At 45.2% G+C, this 17,231-nt stretch overlaps 1 protein-coding gene across 2 annotated transcripts in view; it reads left to right on the top strand.

Annotated features, from left to right (window-relative positions):
• Window positions 1–16,632, top strand: part of FHL5 (four and a half LIM domains 5) — a 35,476-nt gene extending 18,844 nt beyond the window's left edge. For both annotated transcript variants that reach the window (XM_063311974.1, XM_063311964.1), the window contains exons 4-6: window positions 2,100–2,269; window positions 5,727–5,913; window positions 16,263–16,632. In XM_063311974.1, coding sequence (XP_063168044.1) covers window positions 2,100–2,269; window positions 5,727–5,913; window positions 16,263–16,414 — 509 coding nt within the window. In that variant the 3' untranslated portion in view covers window positions 16,415–16,632. The remainder of the gene's footprint in view (window positions 1–2,099; window positions 2,270–5,726; window positions 5,914–16,262) is intronic.
• Window positions 16,633–17,231: the final 599 nt, after the last annotated feature.

Raw genomic sequence — 17,231 nt, 5'->3', positions numbered from 1 at the left:
TCCGTAGTGACTCAGTTTGCAATGCTGGTGTCTAAAAAAAGATACTTAATTCACTCACTGATTAGGAACACGTTTTCACCATGCTTTGCTTATATTCAAATTATTGCATATATAAGAAAACTTTTCTAATTATTTGTCTTCCTCTGCTTTGCGGGGTCTCCCTTGCATAGCAATTTCAAACAATGCTTCTCAATTCCTTGACGTAATGATACTGGAAAGTTCCATTTAACTGATGTCTGTGAATTTTTTGCTGGCATTTGTTATATTGCTTTATTTAGAGAGTGGAAATTGAGAGCACATAATTATCCATACTTGTGTGTGTGTAACATACAATGCACTTCCCAACTCATTCTTCTAAAGCTATTCCTCACTCACTCTCCTAGTTTCCCTGGGCTTGTATGTTCAGCATCTAGATGGCTATGGTTTTGATATGTGCTCTCTCTCTCTCTCTCTCTCTCTCTCTCTCTGTGTGTGTGTGTGTGTGTGTATCCATCCTAAATATTGCCAGTATTAGTAGTTTGAAGTGATTCTAAGGAAGTCATTCCAAAACAACAGAACCTATATTGCAACACTTTCCCTATTTCTCCCTTGACTTCAAGAGAAGGGTGGACAAAGCACCTGTAATTGCTGTAGAGGACAAGAGGAAGGGTAATTCTCAGCAACAGCTTACAAAGTGCGAGTAACCAATCCTCTTTACACTTAAAGCAGCAGCAGAGGTGGATGGGTAGTTCTCTTATGTCTTCAAAACAAAGCACACTTTCCCCGTTCTCTGACAAATGAAGTTCTGAGGCATGTGTCCACACTAGAAACAGGATGAGGGCAAGCCACACACAACATTGAGGCAGCCCCCTCTTGTGTGTGCTGTGCTACAGCCTCCCCATGCATATCTGCGGAAGGAGTGGGGAGGCAAGAGACAAAACATACATTAAACAGTGACTCTTAAACTTGATGCAGTACCTAAAGCAGGGATTTGTGTCGTCATGTCACAATGAATGTTTTATTACTTTCCCCCTCAGCAGAGATCTTACTACCTTATTGTTTCAATTCCTGTGCCCCTTAGGAAAAAGTACAGCCTGAAGTTGCAAAAAAAATTTCTAGCCCTGGTATATATTCAGATGATAAAATATAGGATATTTAAAATACCATTTATTTATCCTGTTGTTATGTCATTAAGTACTAATGACCTAAGCATGGAGCTTAGGTCACAGTGTAAATATGGTCGATCCTGTGGACTGTTTAAATTATAATTAATGTGCAAGTTTTAATTGTGTTTTGGTTCCTACCATGGACATTCCAATTGTCTTTATTGTGTTTTTGCTTTTGTTTTCGTTTTTTGCTGTGGATTTGTTGTAAGCTGCCATGGGTCTATCTGAGTTGGCAGCATGTAAATCTAATCAATAATTTAATCATGTGTCCACACAATTGCAATTATGAAGATTGCAAAAAAGTTCCAACATAGTGGTGCCTTCGAAACCAGTGTGGCGTAGTGGTTAAGGCACCAGGCTAGAAACCAGGAGACCGTGAGTTCTAGTCCCGCCTTAGGCATGAAGCCAGCCAGTCCCTCTCTCTCAGTTCTAGGAAGGAGGCAGTAGCAAACCACTTCTGAAAAAACCTTGCCAAGAAAACTGCAGGGACTCAAAGGCACAAAAAAACAAAAAGTAGTGGTGCCTTGGAAACCAGAGGAACTGTAGTGCAAAGAGTGGCCAGTTGCAGAAAGCAGCTTCCAGCCTTCTCCAACCAGGAAAAGCCCACAATTTAGAAGTTTGAGATCTGAAGGAACTTAAAAGAAGGTTAGAAGAAACGTGTTGAATCAAACATCATAAACTGTAGGGACACTCATTCATACCATTATTTTGCTTTTTATTAACACATTAATGTTCATTCCAATATGTTATCTGTATACCCTTTGATTAGCTTGTGAAAATCTTTATAGTGCAAAAGAAATATTGACAGAAAATATTCATTGACAAGCTTGTGCCCTTTTGCTGCTGTGCTCAACTGGTTAAGAAAGAGTACCTTGGCATCTTTGTTTCAGTGCATTGTGATAAAATAAGAACTGTTTGCCAGGAAAGTAACTGGAATTGCAATTCAATTTACAGGTTCTCGTAAAATGGAATTTAAAGGCAATTGTTGGCACGAAGCTTGCTTTGTCTGCCGGTACTGCCGCCAACCACTAGGAACAAAACCTTTGATTATCAAGGATGATGACAATTACTGTGTGCCCTGTTATGAGAAGCAATTTGCACAGTGTTGCTACTCCTGCAAAAAGGTAGTATGGCAAATAAAAATAAGAGCAGGGAGCAGCGAAGATGTGAGTTAGTACAGTGGCCTTTCAGGCTCTTATTTAAAAAACCAGATTTGCTCTCTAGGAACACAGTGAGACTTTATTCATTTGTTAGATATATATCCTACCTTCTGTTTGGAGCTCAAGGAAGCACACATTTTTAAAACTTATGTCTATTTATTAAATGTTTTTCGATAGGCAGTTTACAATAAAAGAAATTAAAATATACGATTTGAATAAAAGCATATGCAATAAAATCAAATTAAATACAGAATGAAAACACCATACAAACGGGAAGGCAGCAACACAATCATTCAAAGTCTAAAATGATACAAATTAAACTACATTAATTTTACTAATTAAAAGGCCTGGAAAATAGGAAGTTCTTCACCTGGTGCCTAAGTGATATTAATGTGGGTGCCACGCAAGCCTTTCTGGGGAAGGAATTCCATAAATGTGGTGCCACCACCAAAAAAGCTCCTCCCCTTGTTAGAGGTCCACCTCACCTCCTTTGGTGGGGGGACCTGGAAGAGAGCCTCATTAGAAGATCTTAAGGTCCAAGTACATAGGTACATCTGGGAGAAGGCTCCCTGTCAGACAACCTGGTCCTAAGCCATCTAGGTCAAAACCAGCACTTGAACTGGGTCCAGAAATGAACCGGCAGCCAGTGTAAAAGAGGAAGAACTGACATAACATGTACATATTGGCCGGTCCCAGTGAGTAGTCTAGCCACTCTGTTTTGAGCTAATTGAAGTTTCTGGACCTTTTCAACGGCAACACCATGTGCACTTTGGGATAATCCAAATGGGAAGTTACAAGAGTGTGAATAACTGTTGCAAGGCTGTCTCTGTCCAGGTAAGGTCACAGTTAGTAAATCAGCTGAAGCTGACAAAAGGCACTCCACACCATCAAGACCACCTGGGTCTCTAATGATGAGGGAAGTAGGAGCACCTCCAGATTACAAACCTGCTCCTTTAGGGCAAGTGCTGATCTCTCCAGGACAGGCAGGGTATCATGCAACTGAACAAATGCACCACCCACAGCAGTATCTCTATCCTCTCTGGACTGTGTCTCAGTTTATTGGTCCTCATCCAATTCTCCAACCTGCCCAAGCACTGGTTCAGAATCCCAACTGCCTCACTTGTGTTTCAGGAAAAGGAGAAGTGGAGCTGGGTCTCATCCACGTATCGATAATACTTCAGCCCACATTACCCAGATGACCTCTCCCAGTTGTTTCATGTAGATGCTTAAAATCATAAAGGATAAAATGGAGCCCTGAGGGACTTCATACCTCAACTGCCATGAGGCAGATGAGTAATCCCCCAGCACCACCTTCTGGAAATGACCGAATAGGAGTGGAGCCACTGTAATTCAGTGCCCCCATATCCCAACATTGACAACCTGCCCAGGAGCATACTGTGGTTGATGGTACTGAAAGCTGCTGAGAAGTCCAGGATAACCAACAGGGTCACACTCCCCATCTTCCTGGCACAGGTCATCACACAGGGTAATCAAGGCAGTTTCTGTGCCATAGCCAGGCCTGAATCTGGACTGAAATGGATCTTAAAAAATCAGTTTCCTCCAAGAGAGCTTGTAATTGATTAGCTATCGCCTGCTCAAATGCTTTGCCTAGGAAGTGCATAGTGGCCATTCCATATATAGTAGTTCCTCCTCCTATTTTCTCTAGAACAGCAACCCTGTGAGGTACTGTAGGTTGGACTGAGAAAGAGAAACTGGGCCAACACCTAGTGGGTTTCTGTGGCTGAGGGTAGACTTGAATGTGGGTCTCCCTCTGCCAGTCCAGCACCTTAACCATAACACCACCTGGGCTGTCTGATCTCCAATAGTAATGCAGAAGATGGTATTCTAAATATCCACCCACCATTTATGTAAGCATAGTTGAGAAAGCAGCCATCAAATTTCTACATTCTCCATGTGCTTTTTCTTTCAATGGAAGCAGTCCCAGAACCATCTCTGTTTATTTTTTATGGGAAGTCTCTTGTAGAGGCTTTGGTTTGGTACTGTTGGGACAGATAAAACCTCTCGTCTACAAAAAGGCAGTGCTCACTAGGGCAGGAAGAGGGAATCGCCAGCTCCCAGGTCTAATTTAAGCCATCAGGTTGGGTAAAAGGCCTCCAACCAGATCTCACCATCAGCCCCAGGGTGACAGTTGTGTTTGGAGACAACCCAGCTGGGCCCCTGCAACTGTAGCTCTGTCTTAGCCATTCCATACTTTCCTTAATGGAAGAAAGCACAGGATGGGAAAGTTCACCAGAACACCTCATGAAGGCATGGCACAGAAGCACCTGTCTTAAAAGCCCTGCACACTCCCAAGAAACAGCATATCATCTGAGTAAATTTCAGAGACCAATTTCATAACATCTGATGATTGTTGGGTGAAGAGAGGGAGCATTTTGACAAGGTATAGCTATAGACAGACAATATACAGTAGATGTAGACATACCTATCACACTCTTCCCTTTTAGGGGAAGGCAATATTATGCAAAGTGCAGGAAAGGAGCAAGAAATAGCCCATAGTTACTGTCCTGGGCCATCCATCATTGCTTTGGTCAATCAAGGCTTCCTCGTAATTATTTTTAGCAAGAGTGGTGTGGATCAAATTACCAGACTTAGTTGCATCTGTGCCACATGCATAACATATAACTAAAAGAGATTGTTGGTTTATAATATGGTAAATTCCAAATTACTATATTACCTCGGTTTGTATGTTGGGTACTCATGCCTCTTCAGATGCATACCAGATGTTTTCAAATAATTAAATGCAAACTAAAGTAGCATGGGCTTTAGCATATAAAATCTACGAACAGTGATGTAAAGGACATAGGATATTCCTGAGGATAAAGTATCCAGCTCCCTAAAACAGCAAAGGGGAACCTTAGACTCCCCTGATCTTGATAAACTGCTGCCAGCCTGTCTCACAATAGCCTATGCTGGTTGGAGCTGCTATAATTTACCAACAGCTGGAGTGTTATTGCTTCCTCACCACTGCCCTAAAGAGAAGGAAAGAAGGAGATATTAATTACAAAACTGCTTAGTTTTTTAGAGACTGTGATACAGGTAGTCCTTGCTTAGCGACTACAATTGGGACCAGCAACTTGGTTGTTAAGCGAATTGGTCACTAAGTGAAACCACAACTGTGCTTATGATCTTACTTCAGCTTTCCTTTGCTTTACAAACCTGCAAAGGCCATAAATGCGACAACTGGTTGCAAAGTTACTTTTTTATCACCACCGTAACTGTAAATGGTTAGGGTTAAACAAGGCAGTCGCTAAATGAGGACTACTTGTAGTGCTTCCCTTGATGTTCCATTTACCTCCTTCTGAAATTTAATCAAGCAGCAGTAATTATTGTTAACTGTAATTTTGGTACAACTATGTGCCAAATCATCATTTGGCACTAATGATATTTTCTCATGTATTAGGTGATCACCAATGGTGGTGTGACTTACCATGACCAGCCATGGCATAAGGAATGCTTTCTATGCACTGGATGTAAGAAGCAGCTTTCAGGACATCAATTCGTTTCCAAAGATGAACATCCTTACTGCCTGGAGTGCTTCAAAAGACATTTTTCAAGGAAGTGTGTTGCCTGCACTGAACCCATTACAGGTGATGGTTCACAATCTTGTTACCTATAAGCAACTTCAGTTTAGACAGTCCTAGGACAAGTTGTACGCATTTGTCTTCCTTACATCATGGAAGTATATATAATCAGATAGCATTGCCACAATTTTCTGTCATGAATAAGACAATGATATTCAGGCTAGATAGAAAGTGAGCTGAAATATGTGGTGACACAACCTTAATCTTTCCATTGTATCTGATACCACAACAGTATAGGTTTAATTTCCACCAAATGGATCTGGAGTGAAAAGGGATGGACAAATTCCATTGAATTACATGCTGGAGGAAGGCCAGGATTGAGGAAGAAAGGAAAAATGTTGCTGCTTTTATCAATGGGGGGCTGTGCCTTGTCCAACAGCCTCTTTTTGTGGCCAGTCTGATGCCACCAGAAAATCATGGCATGAGGGCTCTTGTTTTAAAGGGAAGAGCCTCTACAGTTGTGGTTTCCTGGCAAGTTGTATACAGAGGTGTGCTGCCTCTCTTCTTGGAGATGGCCATCATTATTAGTAGGCAGGAATTGATTTAGTCTCCTTTTAAAGTGCCTAAAATGATTGCCACCGTGTTCTGTGAAAGCAAGTTCCACTGTTTAAGTATGTAATGAAGGTCTATCTAAGTGGTCACTAAGTTTCAATACCAACCTGACACATAACCAAGTATATATTGTCTGAAGAAATTCTTCCTTTAGTCTATTTTGAATAACACTTGTACTTCGTATCATCTAATGCACCTCAGCATCTGGGTCACAGTTTTTCCTAAACCAAATGTGCTCAAATGTTATAATTTTTCCTTGTAGGGGAGTGGTTCCAATGCCTTGATCATTTTTGTTGACTTTTCCAATGCTATATTGTATAGTTAAATTTTGGCCTTCTCCACAATTTTTGCCCAGCATATGAGTCAAAGCAAAATGGTAGAGGGACCCTTCCTTGAATTTGGTACAGGGAAGCTCCAGTAACAAAAATAGATACTAAATTTTCATGATATTCAAGTAGCTAAGCCAAAACCACTTTTTTCCTGCTTGTCCAGACATAAGGAAAGCCAGAAGCACATCTGACAGGGATCATCTTAACTTCACATAACAAAACTGTGCTTCAGTACTGGAAAATTGTAATTGCAAAAGAAAAGATTACAAGTCTAGGCCTCTGAGCAGGGTAACCCTACCAGCAGGAAGAATGAGGCAACAACTTCAGGCAACAGGTTTGGGATAACACAGTGGCAATAAATGGTTATTACATTTTTGTGGCCACGTGGAGGGGTGAGGTACCTGAGGGATATTATACTTCATGGATGAAAATACTGAGGCTACTTCTAAGGAATGCCTAACACCAAATAAAAGACTCAGACTCTAAATCAAGTTTAAGCTCTGGCTTTTATTTAGAATAGAATAGGTAAAGGTAAAGGTTTCCCTTGACATAAAGTCCAGTCGTGTCCGACTCTAGGGGGCGGTGCTCATCTCCGTTTCTAAGCCGTTAGAGCCGGCGTTGTCTGTAGACACTTCCGTGGTCATGTGGCCAGCATGACGACACGGAACGCCATTACCTTCCCGCCGAAGCGGTACCTATTAATCTACTCACATTTGCATGTTTTCAAACTGCTAGGTGAGCAGGAGCTGGGACTAGCAATGGGAGCTCACCCCGCCGCGCGGTTTCGAACCGCCGACCTTCCAATCGGCAGCTCAGCGGTTTAACCCGCAGCACCACCGCGTCCCACCTTAGAATAGAATGCACGCCAGTAAAAAGCTGAGTGAGGGAAGCGCGCCAAAAGTTGAATTAAATAGTCTCACACCAAACAGCGCTCCACCCCCACACTCCCCGGATGTGCCCCACGAGTTCCATGGAGTGACAGGCCATCAAGACTTGATAGGTGAGAGGTCGTCCAGCCCCATTCGCCCCGGGCATCGCCCTGTTTATCTTCCTGCGAGGTAATGGTCCAGTACCGGGCGATTAGACCTCGATATTCCTCGAAAGCCCGGACGCACCCCTCCGAACCTCACCCTGATCATTTCTTTGACAATGGTGTCAATGGTCGATTACCGGGCGATGAGACCTTGTTGTTCAATATATCTCCCAAACCCATTACCTTCTTTGTCCGGTTTATCGCCCGCACCTCTCCAGTCATTGACACGCATCCACACTTTGTCATGCGAGCCATTACAATGTCACAAACATCGCAACGGCGATCATGACATACCGCCCACCTGAAGGAAAACAAGCTGAGGGCTTGGAGGGATATGCAACATGGAGGTTGCGGACTAGCTCGGAGGCCTGAATGTCATGGGCAGCGACCCACTCAGGGTGGGGAAAGTGTTTCCAGCGCACTAAGTATTGGAGAGAGCCACGAAGCTTGCGGGAGTCGAGAACCTCCTTGACTTTGAAGTGCTGCTGTCTGTTGATCATGACGGGTGGGGGGGGGTGTGGATGCCACCAGGAGGGGTCACTGGCTGGCTTGAGTAAGCTGCAGTGGAACACAGGGTGCAGCCGCTTCAAATTATGAGGTAGATCCAAACGCACCGTGACCGGGTTCACAATTTGTGTAACCTGAAAGGGGCCAATAAATTTGGGGGCCAGTTTCTTGGAAGGCTGAGGTGAGTTGATAAATTTAGTGGAGAGATAAACCAGATCTCCTACTTGAAAAGGCGGCTGTTGGCACCTGTGCTTGTCAGCCTGAAGTTTGTATGAGGTCTGAGCCTCATTGAGACCATCCTTAATGACGGGCCAGGAGTCTGTGAGTTTGGAACCCCAATCACAGGCTGCCACTACTGGAGACGGGGGCTGTGGGAGCTCAGGAATGGGGATGAAGTCCCGACCCAACACCACCCCGAAGTGGGTTTGTCCCGTGCTTTGATGCACAGCGTTATTGTATGCAACCTCCGCGAAAGGAAGCAAATCCACCCAGTCGTCCTGGTGGTAGATGATGTAGGAGCGGAGGAATTGTTCAAGGGTGGCATTGAGGATCTCAGTAGATCCGTCAGTCTGGGGATGCCAGGAGGTTGACAATGCTTGCTCGGTGCCAATTAATTTCAAAAAAGCCCGCCAAAACCATGAGGTAAATTGTATGTCCCTATTGGTCACCAAGCAAGAGGGGCAGCCATGAAGGCGGTACACGTGCACCAAAAAGAGCTTCGCCAGCTGTTGCGCCGATGGGATAGAGGCACAGGGGACAAAATGAGCTTGTTTGGAAAACTAGTCTTTGACTACCCAAATGACTGTTTTCTTTTGACTGGGCAGTAAATCCACGATGAAATCCATAGAGATTTCATCCCAAGGGTGTGAAGGGTTAGCCATGGGCTGCAGCAGCCCCTGGGGTTTACCGGACGGTCGCTTAGACATTGCGCAAACAGGGCAGGATGCCACATACGTTTTGACATCCTTCCTCAGTGAGGGCCACCAAAATTGGCGTCGGGTCAAGTGGAGGGATTTGAGGAACCCGAAATGACCAGCCTGTTTGCTGTCATGAGACCGGCTGAGGATAGTTGATCGTTGCGAGTCAGGGACGTATAAACAACCCTCCACCCAGGCGAGGTCTTGTTCCATGGAAACCTTGTCAGGGTTAGCAAGGAGCCAGGGATCAGACTTTAATGCGAGGGCAAAATCTGCACACAACCCACCCGGCATCTGTGGTTGCCTGCGGCCCAGAGTGGGCTGCGCTGGAGTCGTTTGCAGGGGGGGGGGGAAGCTGTTCCCGAGCGCGGCTCCAGGTGACAGTGGCCAAACCCAATTGAGACTCAGAAAGCACAGTTCCCACGATGTCGGAGACAGGCTCCACGTCCTGGGGCAGTCGGGAAAGTGCATCTGCCAAAAAATTCTTCTTCCCCAGAATAAACTTCAGCTGAAAGTTAAAACGGCTGAAAAATTGAGCCCAGTGAATCTGCTTAGGGCTGAGGTGCCTGGGCGTGCGGTTGCAGTGGTCTGTCCAGACCTCAAAAGGGCAAGTTGCCCCTTCTAAAAGGTGACACCAAGCCTCCAGTGCCGCTTTTACTGCAAATGCCTCTTTTTCCCAGACGTGCCAGCGCCTTTCCATCTCGGAAAATTTCTGGGAGAGATAGGCACAGGGCTTCAAGAGTCCGGCAGAATCCTTTTGTAATAGGATAGCCCCAATTGAAAAATCAGAGGCATCAGCCTGAACAACAAAAGGCCGTTTGGGGTTGGGATGGGATAAAATTGGCTCCGCTGTAAAGAGAGCTTTCAACCAGTCAAAAGCAGCCTGACAGGCGGGAGTCCAATTGAGCACGGCCCCTGGGTTTTTTACCTTGCGCGTCTCCCCGACGCCTTTGGTCCGCAACAAATCAGTCAAGGGCAGGGCAATCTCCGCGAACACTTTTGCGAAGGATCTGTAGAAATTTGCGAATCCTAGGAAACTTTGGAGCTGGCGCCGGGTGCGCAGGCGCTCCCAGCTCAAAACAGCCTGAACCTTTGCAGGATCTATTTCGATGCCCTTATCTGAAATCCTGTAGCCTAAGTAATCCAGGTGGGACTTATGGAATTTGCACTTGGAAAGCTTAGCATAAAGTTTAGCATGCCGGAGCTTGGTGAGAACCTGTCTTACCAATCTTTCGTGTTCTCTCTCAGTTTTGGAGTATATCAGGACATCCAGATAAACCAGTACTCCTTTAAACAAATGGTCATGCAGAACCTCATTAATGAAAACCCCCGGGGCCCCTGCAAGACCAAAAGGTAGTACCTTATACTGGAAGGAGCCCAAGGGACAGTTAAAAGCTGTTTTCCATTCGTCCCCCTCCCTGATGCGAATGCGGTAATATGCCTCGCAGAGGTCCAGTTTGGAAAAAACCTTTCCAGTCGACAAGTGTGCCAACATGTCTTTCACGAGGGGGAGGGGGTACTTGTTTGCCAAGGAGGCTGAATTTAACCCACGATAGTCTGTACACAGTCTTAGGGTACCGTCCTTCTTCTCGCGGAACAGAATGGGTGCTCCAACCGGCGAGTTTGCCAGTTTGATGAAGCCCCGAGCGAGGTTTTTATCAAGGAAGTCCCACAATGCCACCAATTCCTTTTGTGTCGTTGGGTAAATTTTTGGCTTAGGCAATGGGACATGAAGGAGCAGTTCAATGGCACAGTCCATCTTGCAATGGGGGGGGTAACTGGTCCGCCTCCTCCTCCCCGAAGACGTCAGCAACGTCTGCGTATTGTTCCGGCAGCCCCTCCATGGGGGAAGCGTGAACTTGAGGGTCGACAATCTCAGCCCTCCCTACAGTCAAAGTGAGGGATTTCCCCTTAGCAGGTGCCTGGTAGAACCCATCCTTAAACGTTATCGTATGGGTCCTCCAGTTAATGTAGGGATTGTGGCGAGTTAGCCAGGGGATTCCCAGAACCACTATAGGCTTGCCCACCAGGGTGACCACGAATTCTATGGTTTCCCTGTGCGTGCCTATTTGTAGGGTAACATTCCCTGTACCCTGGGTTGCTGCCCCCCCCCCCCCGTCCCCGCCGTGGAACCATTGAGTTGCTGGAAGATCAGTGGCTTCGGGAGAGGGAAACAGGGTAAATTTAGCGCAGTGACTAGGTTGGGGTGGATCAGGCATCTGGAACACCTGGAGTCCACCAAAGCCCCGACTTCGATGGTCTTGGAGCAGTAGCTCAGCTCAATTTTTACAGCCAGGATGGGACAGTCCGCACTCACCCTGGTGGTATCGCGCCCATTCTCCACCACCTGCCCAGTGGCGCTGTTTAGGACAGGTGGAAGGCGTTTTCTGCCAGCTGCTCTGGGGCGGCCAACCCATCCCCCACAAGGTAGATGTCCTCTTCTTCGTCTGGGGTCGCTAGTGCCCCTGTCAGCTGTCGGGGAGGGTTGGGTGGTTTCTGTGGAGCCTTCTGCGTCGGTCTAGGTGGGCGATCCGCCATCCTAGCCTTGTGGCATTCTGCCGCATGGTGACCTGCCTTACTGCACTTGATGCATTGCCCACGGGCAAAGCAACGTTGTCTTTCAGCGTCCCATGTCGGGCCCAACTGTGGCACTGGCCCTTTCCCGCTGGAAGGAAGCTTGTCTCTCTTAGCCGCCAGCATGAAGGTGTGCTGGGCATGTTCAGCCTTCCCGGCAAGACAGGTCCAGTCATGCAGTGAGTCTGGATCATCTCTGTACAGCGCCCATTGCAACACCTCTCGATTGAGGCCATCCTTAAACATATCGATCAGGGTGGCCTCCGACCATTCAGGGACCTTCCCTGCCAAGACCTTAAATCTAGGGCATAATCTGTGACCGATTTATGCCCCTGATTAAGTTCTTTCAGAGCGCCTTTAGCCCTCTCCTTCGCCAGGGGGTCTTCAAAGTACCACTTCAAGGCAGTCAGGAAGGTGTGGAAGGTAGCCAGGGCTGGTGCTCCAGACTCTGACATTTGTACGTACCAGTCCGTGGCTCTGCCCTTAAGTTTTGTGGCAATAGCCGAGATTTTAGCCCCTTCCGATGCAAAACAATGTCCGTATAGCTGGATGTAGTTTGTTGCGTTAGTTAAAAGAATGACAGGTTCGTGGGGTCACCATCAAATTTTACTGGAAAGTCTTTAGCAATCCCACCAACTGGAGAAACCCCAACCTGTGAGTGAGTAGGGGTAACCCCCACCAGAATAAAACCACGGGGCCCTGGGAAAAAGTCCCGCGCCTGGCCCCTTCCTCTCGGGGCCAGCGATAGGGTGGGTGGGATGCCGAGACCCCCCCCCTGCACCCTGCGCAGCAGCACTCTTCGTGAGCTCACTCACCACAGTTGACATGGATCGCAGCATGTGTTCTAATGATTGCACCTTGGACTCCAGAGCCCTGATCCTGTCCAGTGTGACGGGATCGTCCATCCTCGGTGCTGCCAGTTGTTGCCCAATCGGCAGTCCTGCGAATTCCCTCTCGGGCGTCTGGGGGTATTGGAGTCTCCAAGTGGTGTGGGATGTCCCTGGCCGGGGGTCCGCTACGCCGTCCCACCTGAAGTGTTGTTGACTCATGACTCCCTCTTCCATCGTGGCCCTCCACTCCGGGCTGGGGCTCCAGGCTCCAAACTGGGGTGTGGTGTGGGTAGGGAGGGGGCTCATGTCCCATCTCAGGAGCACCGATTCCAGAAGCTGTCTGGTCACCTCCCCCACTCACGTTGAGTCCTTCGCGTCTCCGCTCTGAAGCGCCGACTCCAGGATCGTCCCCGGTTCAGTCATTGCTAGTTGCTTCTCTCGCAAATTTTTTTTTCCTGGTAGAGGTTAGCAAGGTTCGTTCTTAAAACACACTCAGCTTTATGTAAGGAATGCCTAAGACCAAATAAAAGACTCAGACTCTAAATCAAGTTTAAGCTCTGGCTTTTATTTAGAATAGAATGCACACCAGTAAAAAGCTGAGAGTGAGGGAAGCGCGCCAAAAGTTGAATTAAATAGTCTCGCGCCAAACAGCGCTCCACCCCCACACTCCCCGGGTGTGCCTCACGAGTTCCATGGAGTGACAGGCCATCAAGACTTGATAGGTGAGAGGTCGTCCAGCCCCATTCGCCCCAGGCATCGCCCTGTTTATCTTCCTGCGAGGTAATGGTCCAGTACCGGGCAATTAGACCTCGATATTCCTCGAAAGCCCGGACGCGCCCCTCCGAACCTCGCCCTGATCATTTCTTTGACAATGGTGTCAATGGTCGATTACCGGGCAATGAGACCTTGTTGTTCAATAGATCTCCCAAACCCATTACCTTCTTTGTCCGGTTTATCGCCCGCACCTCTCCAGTCATGACACGCATCCGCGCTTTGTCATGCGAGCCGTTACGATGTCACAAACATCGCAACGGCGATCATGACACTATTTTTGATACTCTAAATCTTGGAAGCATGGGCAGATGCTCATGTTGTTTCCTCTAGGAAGTGATCTTGTTGGGTGGGTAGTTTACTATCCTGAATGCCTGGTTTAATTCAATCAGTTGATCATCTCTGTTATGTGGGTCAGAACAAATGTGGTTGTAGCATAGAATCCACAGGTTATAGGTGATAGATTTGATGGTGCATTCTGGGTGGAAGCTGGAAACATGTAGACATGCATGGCAATCTGTAGATTTCCTGTATAATGCAGTATTTATGTGTCCATTGTGTAGTTTTATGGTGTAGGGAGGCAGGGAGACAACCTTGGAGAATGAATCTAGAGGATGTCAGGAAAACAGGTGTGGAAGAAATACATGTTCAGTCCAGAGAGGCAGGAGAGAATTACAAAGAGTCTCAGACTAGCCCTCATCCCCAACATCATGGGGGATAAGAGTGGGGGGAAGAGAAGACACAGACAGACCTGCAAGACTCTGTTATTATAGCCTATTTCAATAAAGTATAGTTTAGTCTTCCTATGGAGTTGGTTTCCTGATCTGGTCTAACCATATAGGTCTAACATATCGTAACATCAAGGAAGCGTGCTTGTTTTGTAGATACGTCTAGGCTGAGGTTGATGGTGGGGTGAAAATTAAAGCCATGATAGGATTTGATGAGAGATCCATTTTCATGAATCCAAATGACGAAAATGTCATAAATGAATCTCATGTAAAGGAGGGTCTTTAGGGAGTGAGAGTTGTTCTAGGGCAGCTATAAAGAAGGTGGGATATTGAAGAGCCATGTGTGTAACCATTGCTGTGTCCATGATTTTAAGACTATTAGCAGGATATCTTAAAAATAAATTGAATGACCTCTTGCCCCAGTACTGAGGTATAACATTGACAGTTAATTACTAATCCTTCCAATAAAAAAGGAATGGGAAAGTTAATCAACTATGACAGCTAACCTCTTCCTTCTCACATGAATATACATATATATATATATATATGGGTGGCATTTCCAATACAGCTTGAAAGCTAATTTCAGGCTACTGGTTATGGCTGTATTATGGTGTTATATAAATGTGCCTTTCTACCTAACCAAAACTAGCTCATATGCTCTAGATGCATAACCTATTTTACCAAACACATTCATGATTGGTAACTATTAACTATTAAAACTGAGAGGAGGAATCTTTCAATTCAGAAGTTTCCTTCTAATAGCTTATATAAGAGTATAAAATATAAATAAACAGTTCCAAACCACCAAAACATTTCATTGAAAGAAAACATTAAAAAGTACATATATATGTATTGATGGTTCCACAGAATCTGTGTCTAGGTTTAAAATACATATTGATCAGCACTTTGTCATTGTTTATGGAGTGTATAAGTCTATTGTATCCTTCAATCATATATGTGCAAAAATCAAATCCTTCTTTGAAAAAAAAAACAGTTTAGATCACTGAAATGGTTAGGAAGGAATTGATGAGTGTGATAGAAAGTCAGATACACGCCTTGACCAAAAGGATGAGGGAGTCCTGTTTTATTGCTAAGTTAAAGTGCTAATGCAGGTGCTCTCAAACTTTCTACATCCATGGTCCAGTATGTGAACACTCAGAAAATGCAGAGATTAAACAAATATTCCCACCCCCACATATACACATTTTCATCTTTGGGACTGTAGGAGTTCCCATGTTTTGGCAAAATAAGATAATGAGTATGAATGCATTTATGTACTTTATGCCTCCCCATTCCCTTCATTTGTAAAAGGATTTCTAAACTAAATGCTGTACTAAAAAAATAATCCAAAATTGGGTATTTACCACCTGAATTGTAATATGTATCCATGCTAGAACAACTCTTACCATAAACTTGCTGGTCAAGAATAGACTTCAGTGGAAATCTCTGATTACTAAGAGAACAGAGGTGAATGGATCTCCAGGCTGACAAAATCCTGCTTTTTGATATTCATAATTGCATTTCCTATTTGCACTTTTCTCACTGAGATACTTGTGTAGGATCACAGTCCCACTTAGCATGGCACATGCAGAATCATCACCAGTAACCACACACGAAATCTGTTCACCATTGTCAGCGTGCTGAATTTTGTTACTTGCATTACCCCTTACATGCTCCAGTTAACCAGTTTCAGATGTTCATCGTGTCAGTGCATGGGAGGAGACGGTGTTGAGACAACTAGCAGGCTTTTGCCTGTGAATGTGGGGAGTATGCGGCCAAATGCCTAAAAATCACTCTCCCGGTGTAGCACTCATTCCTTTTTCAGAATCTGTATCTCTCAAGAGAAAAATGAACTAACCAGGCATATGAGAACGTAGTAATTCAGTGTTGGATCATACCTTTTCCAGCCAGAAGACCAAAACAAAGAAACAAATGAACAACCTACACTAGTAATTTATCTCAACTATAAATGGCTTCTCTCAGCTTTTGAACTGTGTGAGATTTTTCAGCAGAAAAGGAAGAACTCTGCTTATTAGAGCGTAAGCAAAACGCCTTTTAATCTGCTGAAAGCTCCATACAATCCCAGCATCTCATCTCTTGCTTTCTCTTTCTAGCTCTTGGAGGAGGCAAGTTCATCTCATTTGAAGATCGCCAATGGCACAGTGACTGCTTCAAGTGCAGCAAATGTGCCTGTTCCCTCGAGGGAAAGGGGTTCCTCGCCCAGCAAGATGAAATCCTCTGCTGCAATTGCGGGTGTGCTACATAACTCAGGAGCGCTTCAAGGAGGCCCATCCCTTCCCCTGCATTATTTTAACCCTGCTCAGTAGTCAGAAATCCATCTAACAAGAACAGGGGAGTTCAGTCTTACAAATCAACAGCATGTCTATCACAGCAGTATGTAGCCCATGCATCCAGTATAGCCACTTTCAGTAACAGAACCCTTGTTTGAAAGAAATTGAACCAAATATACAAGGACCAGAAAGAGTCTGTTGTCAATTTGTTTTTCTGGTAGTAGAGTGCACTCTGCTGTTAGGAATCTAAGTCTGTATATGATCGGGCTAAAATTCCCAGGAAAATAAGTTTATGTAATAGCACTGTTGCAGGAAAAAAACCTTAAAACTCTCCAACAGTAGAATATTTTTCATTGTGTGGCACAAACCTATAAAAAAAGTTGCTGGCAGGCAGGCAAGATGCAATGGTTTATTTTTGCCTGCTTGCTTAATTTGGAAAAACAAAAAAAGGGTTGATTATATTCTGCTGCCACAAAAGGTGCCATTCTAATATTTCAACCCAGAAATGGAGCCTGCCACATGCAGTTATTCAAACCTTTATCTCTCCCCACCCCCCAGTGCAGGCCACTAAAACTGCTATTACCCCTGAGGAACAAAACCGGAGGTCCTTAGACTATATGTGGCTCCTCAAAGGCTTTGAAGGTGGCCCCCAGAGACTTTTCCAAAGTTGTCACCAAACTATAACTGTTAATGGGGCCAAAAGAGAGAATTATTAACTACATGACTAAAGAGCAATCACATTAAGTAAATTAATTAAGGTTAAATGTAATTAAATGTGAGTTAGAGGAAATC

This window comes from Candoia aspera, chromosome 1, assembly GCF_035149785.1.
Source record: "Candoia aspera isolate rCanAsp1 chromosome 1, rCanAsp1.hap2, whole genome shotgun sequence".
Classification (NCBI taxonomy): Eukaryota; Metazoa; Chordata; class Lepidosauria; order Squamata; family Boidae; genus Candoia; species Candoia aspera.
Note: the sequence above shows the minus strand (reverse complement) of the source record. Positions and strands in the feature narration are given on the sequence as shown.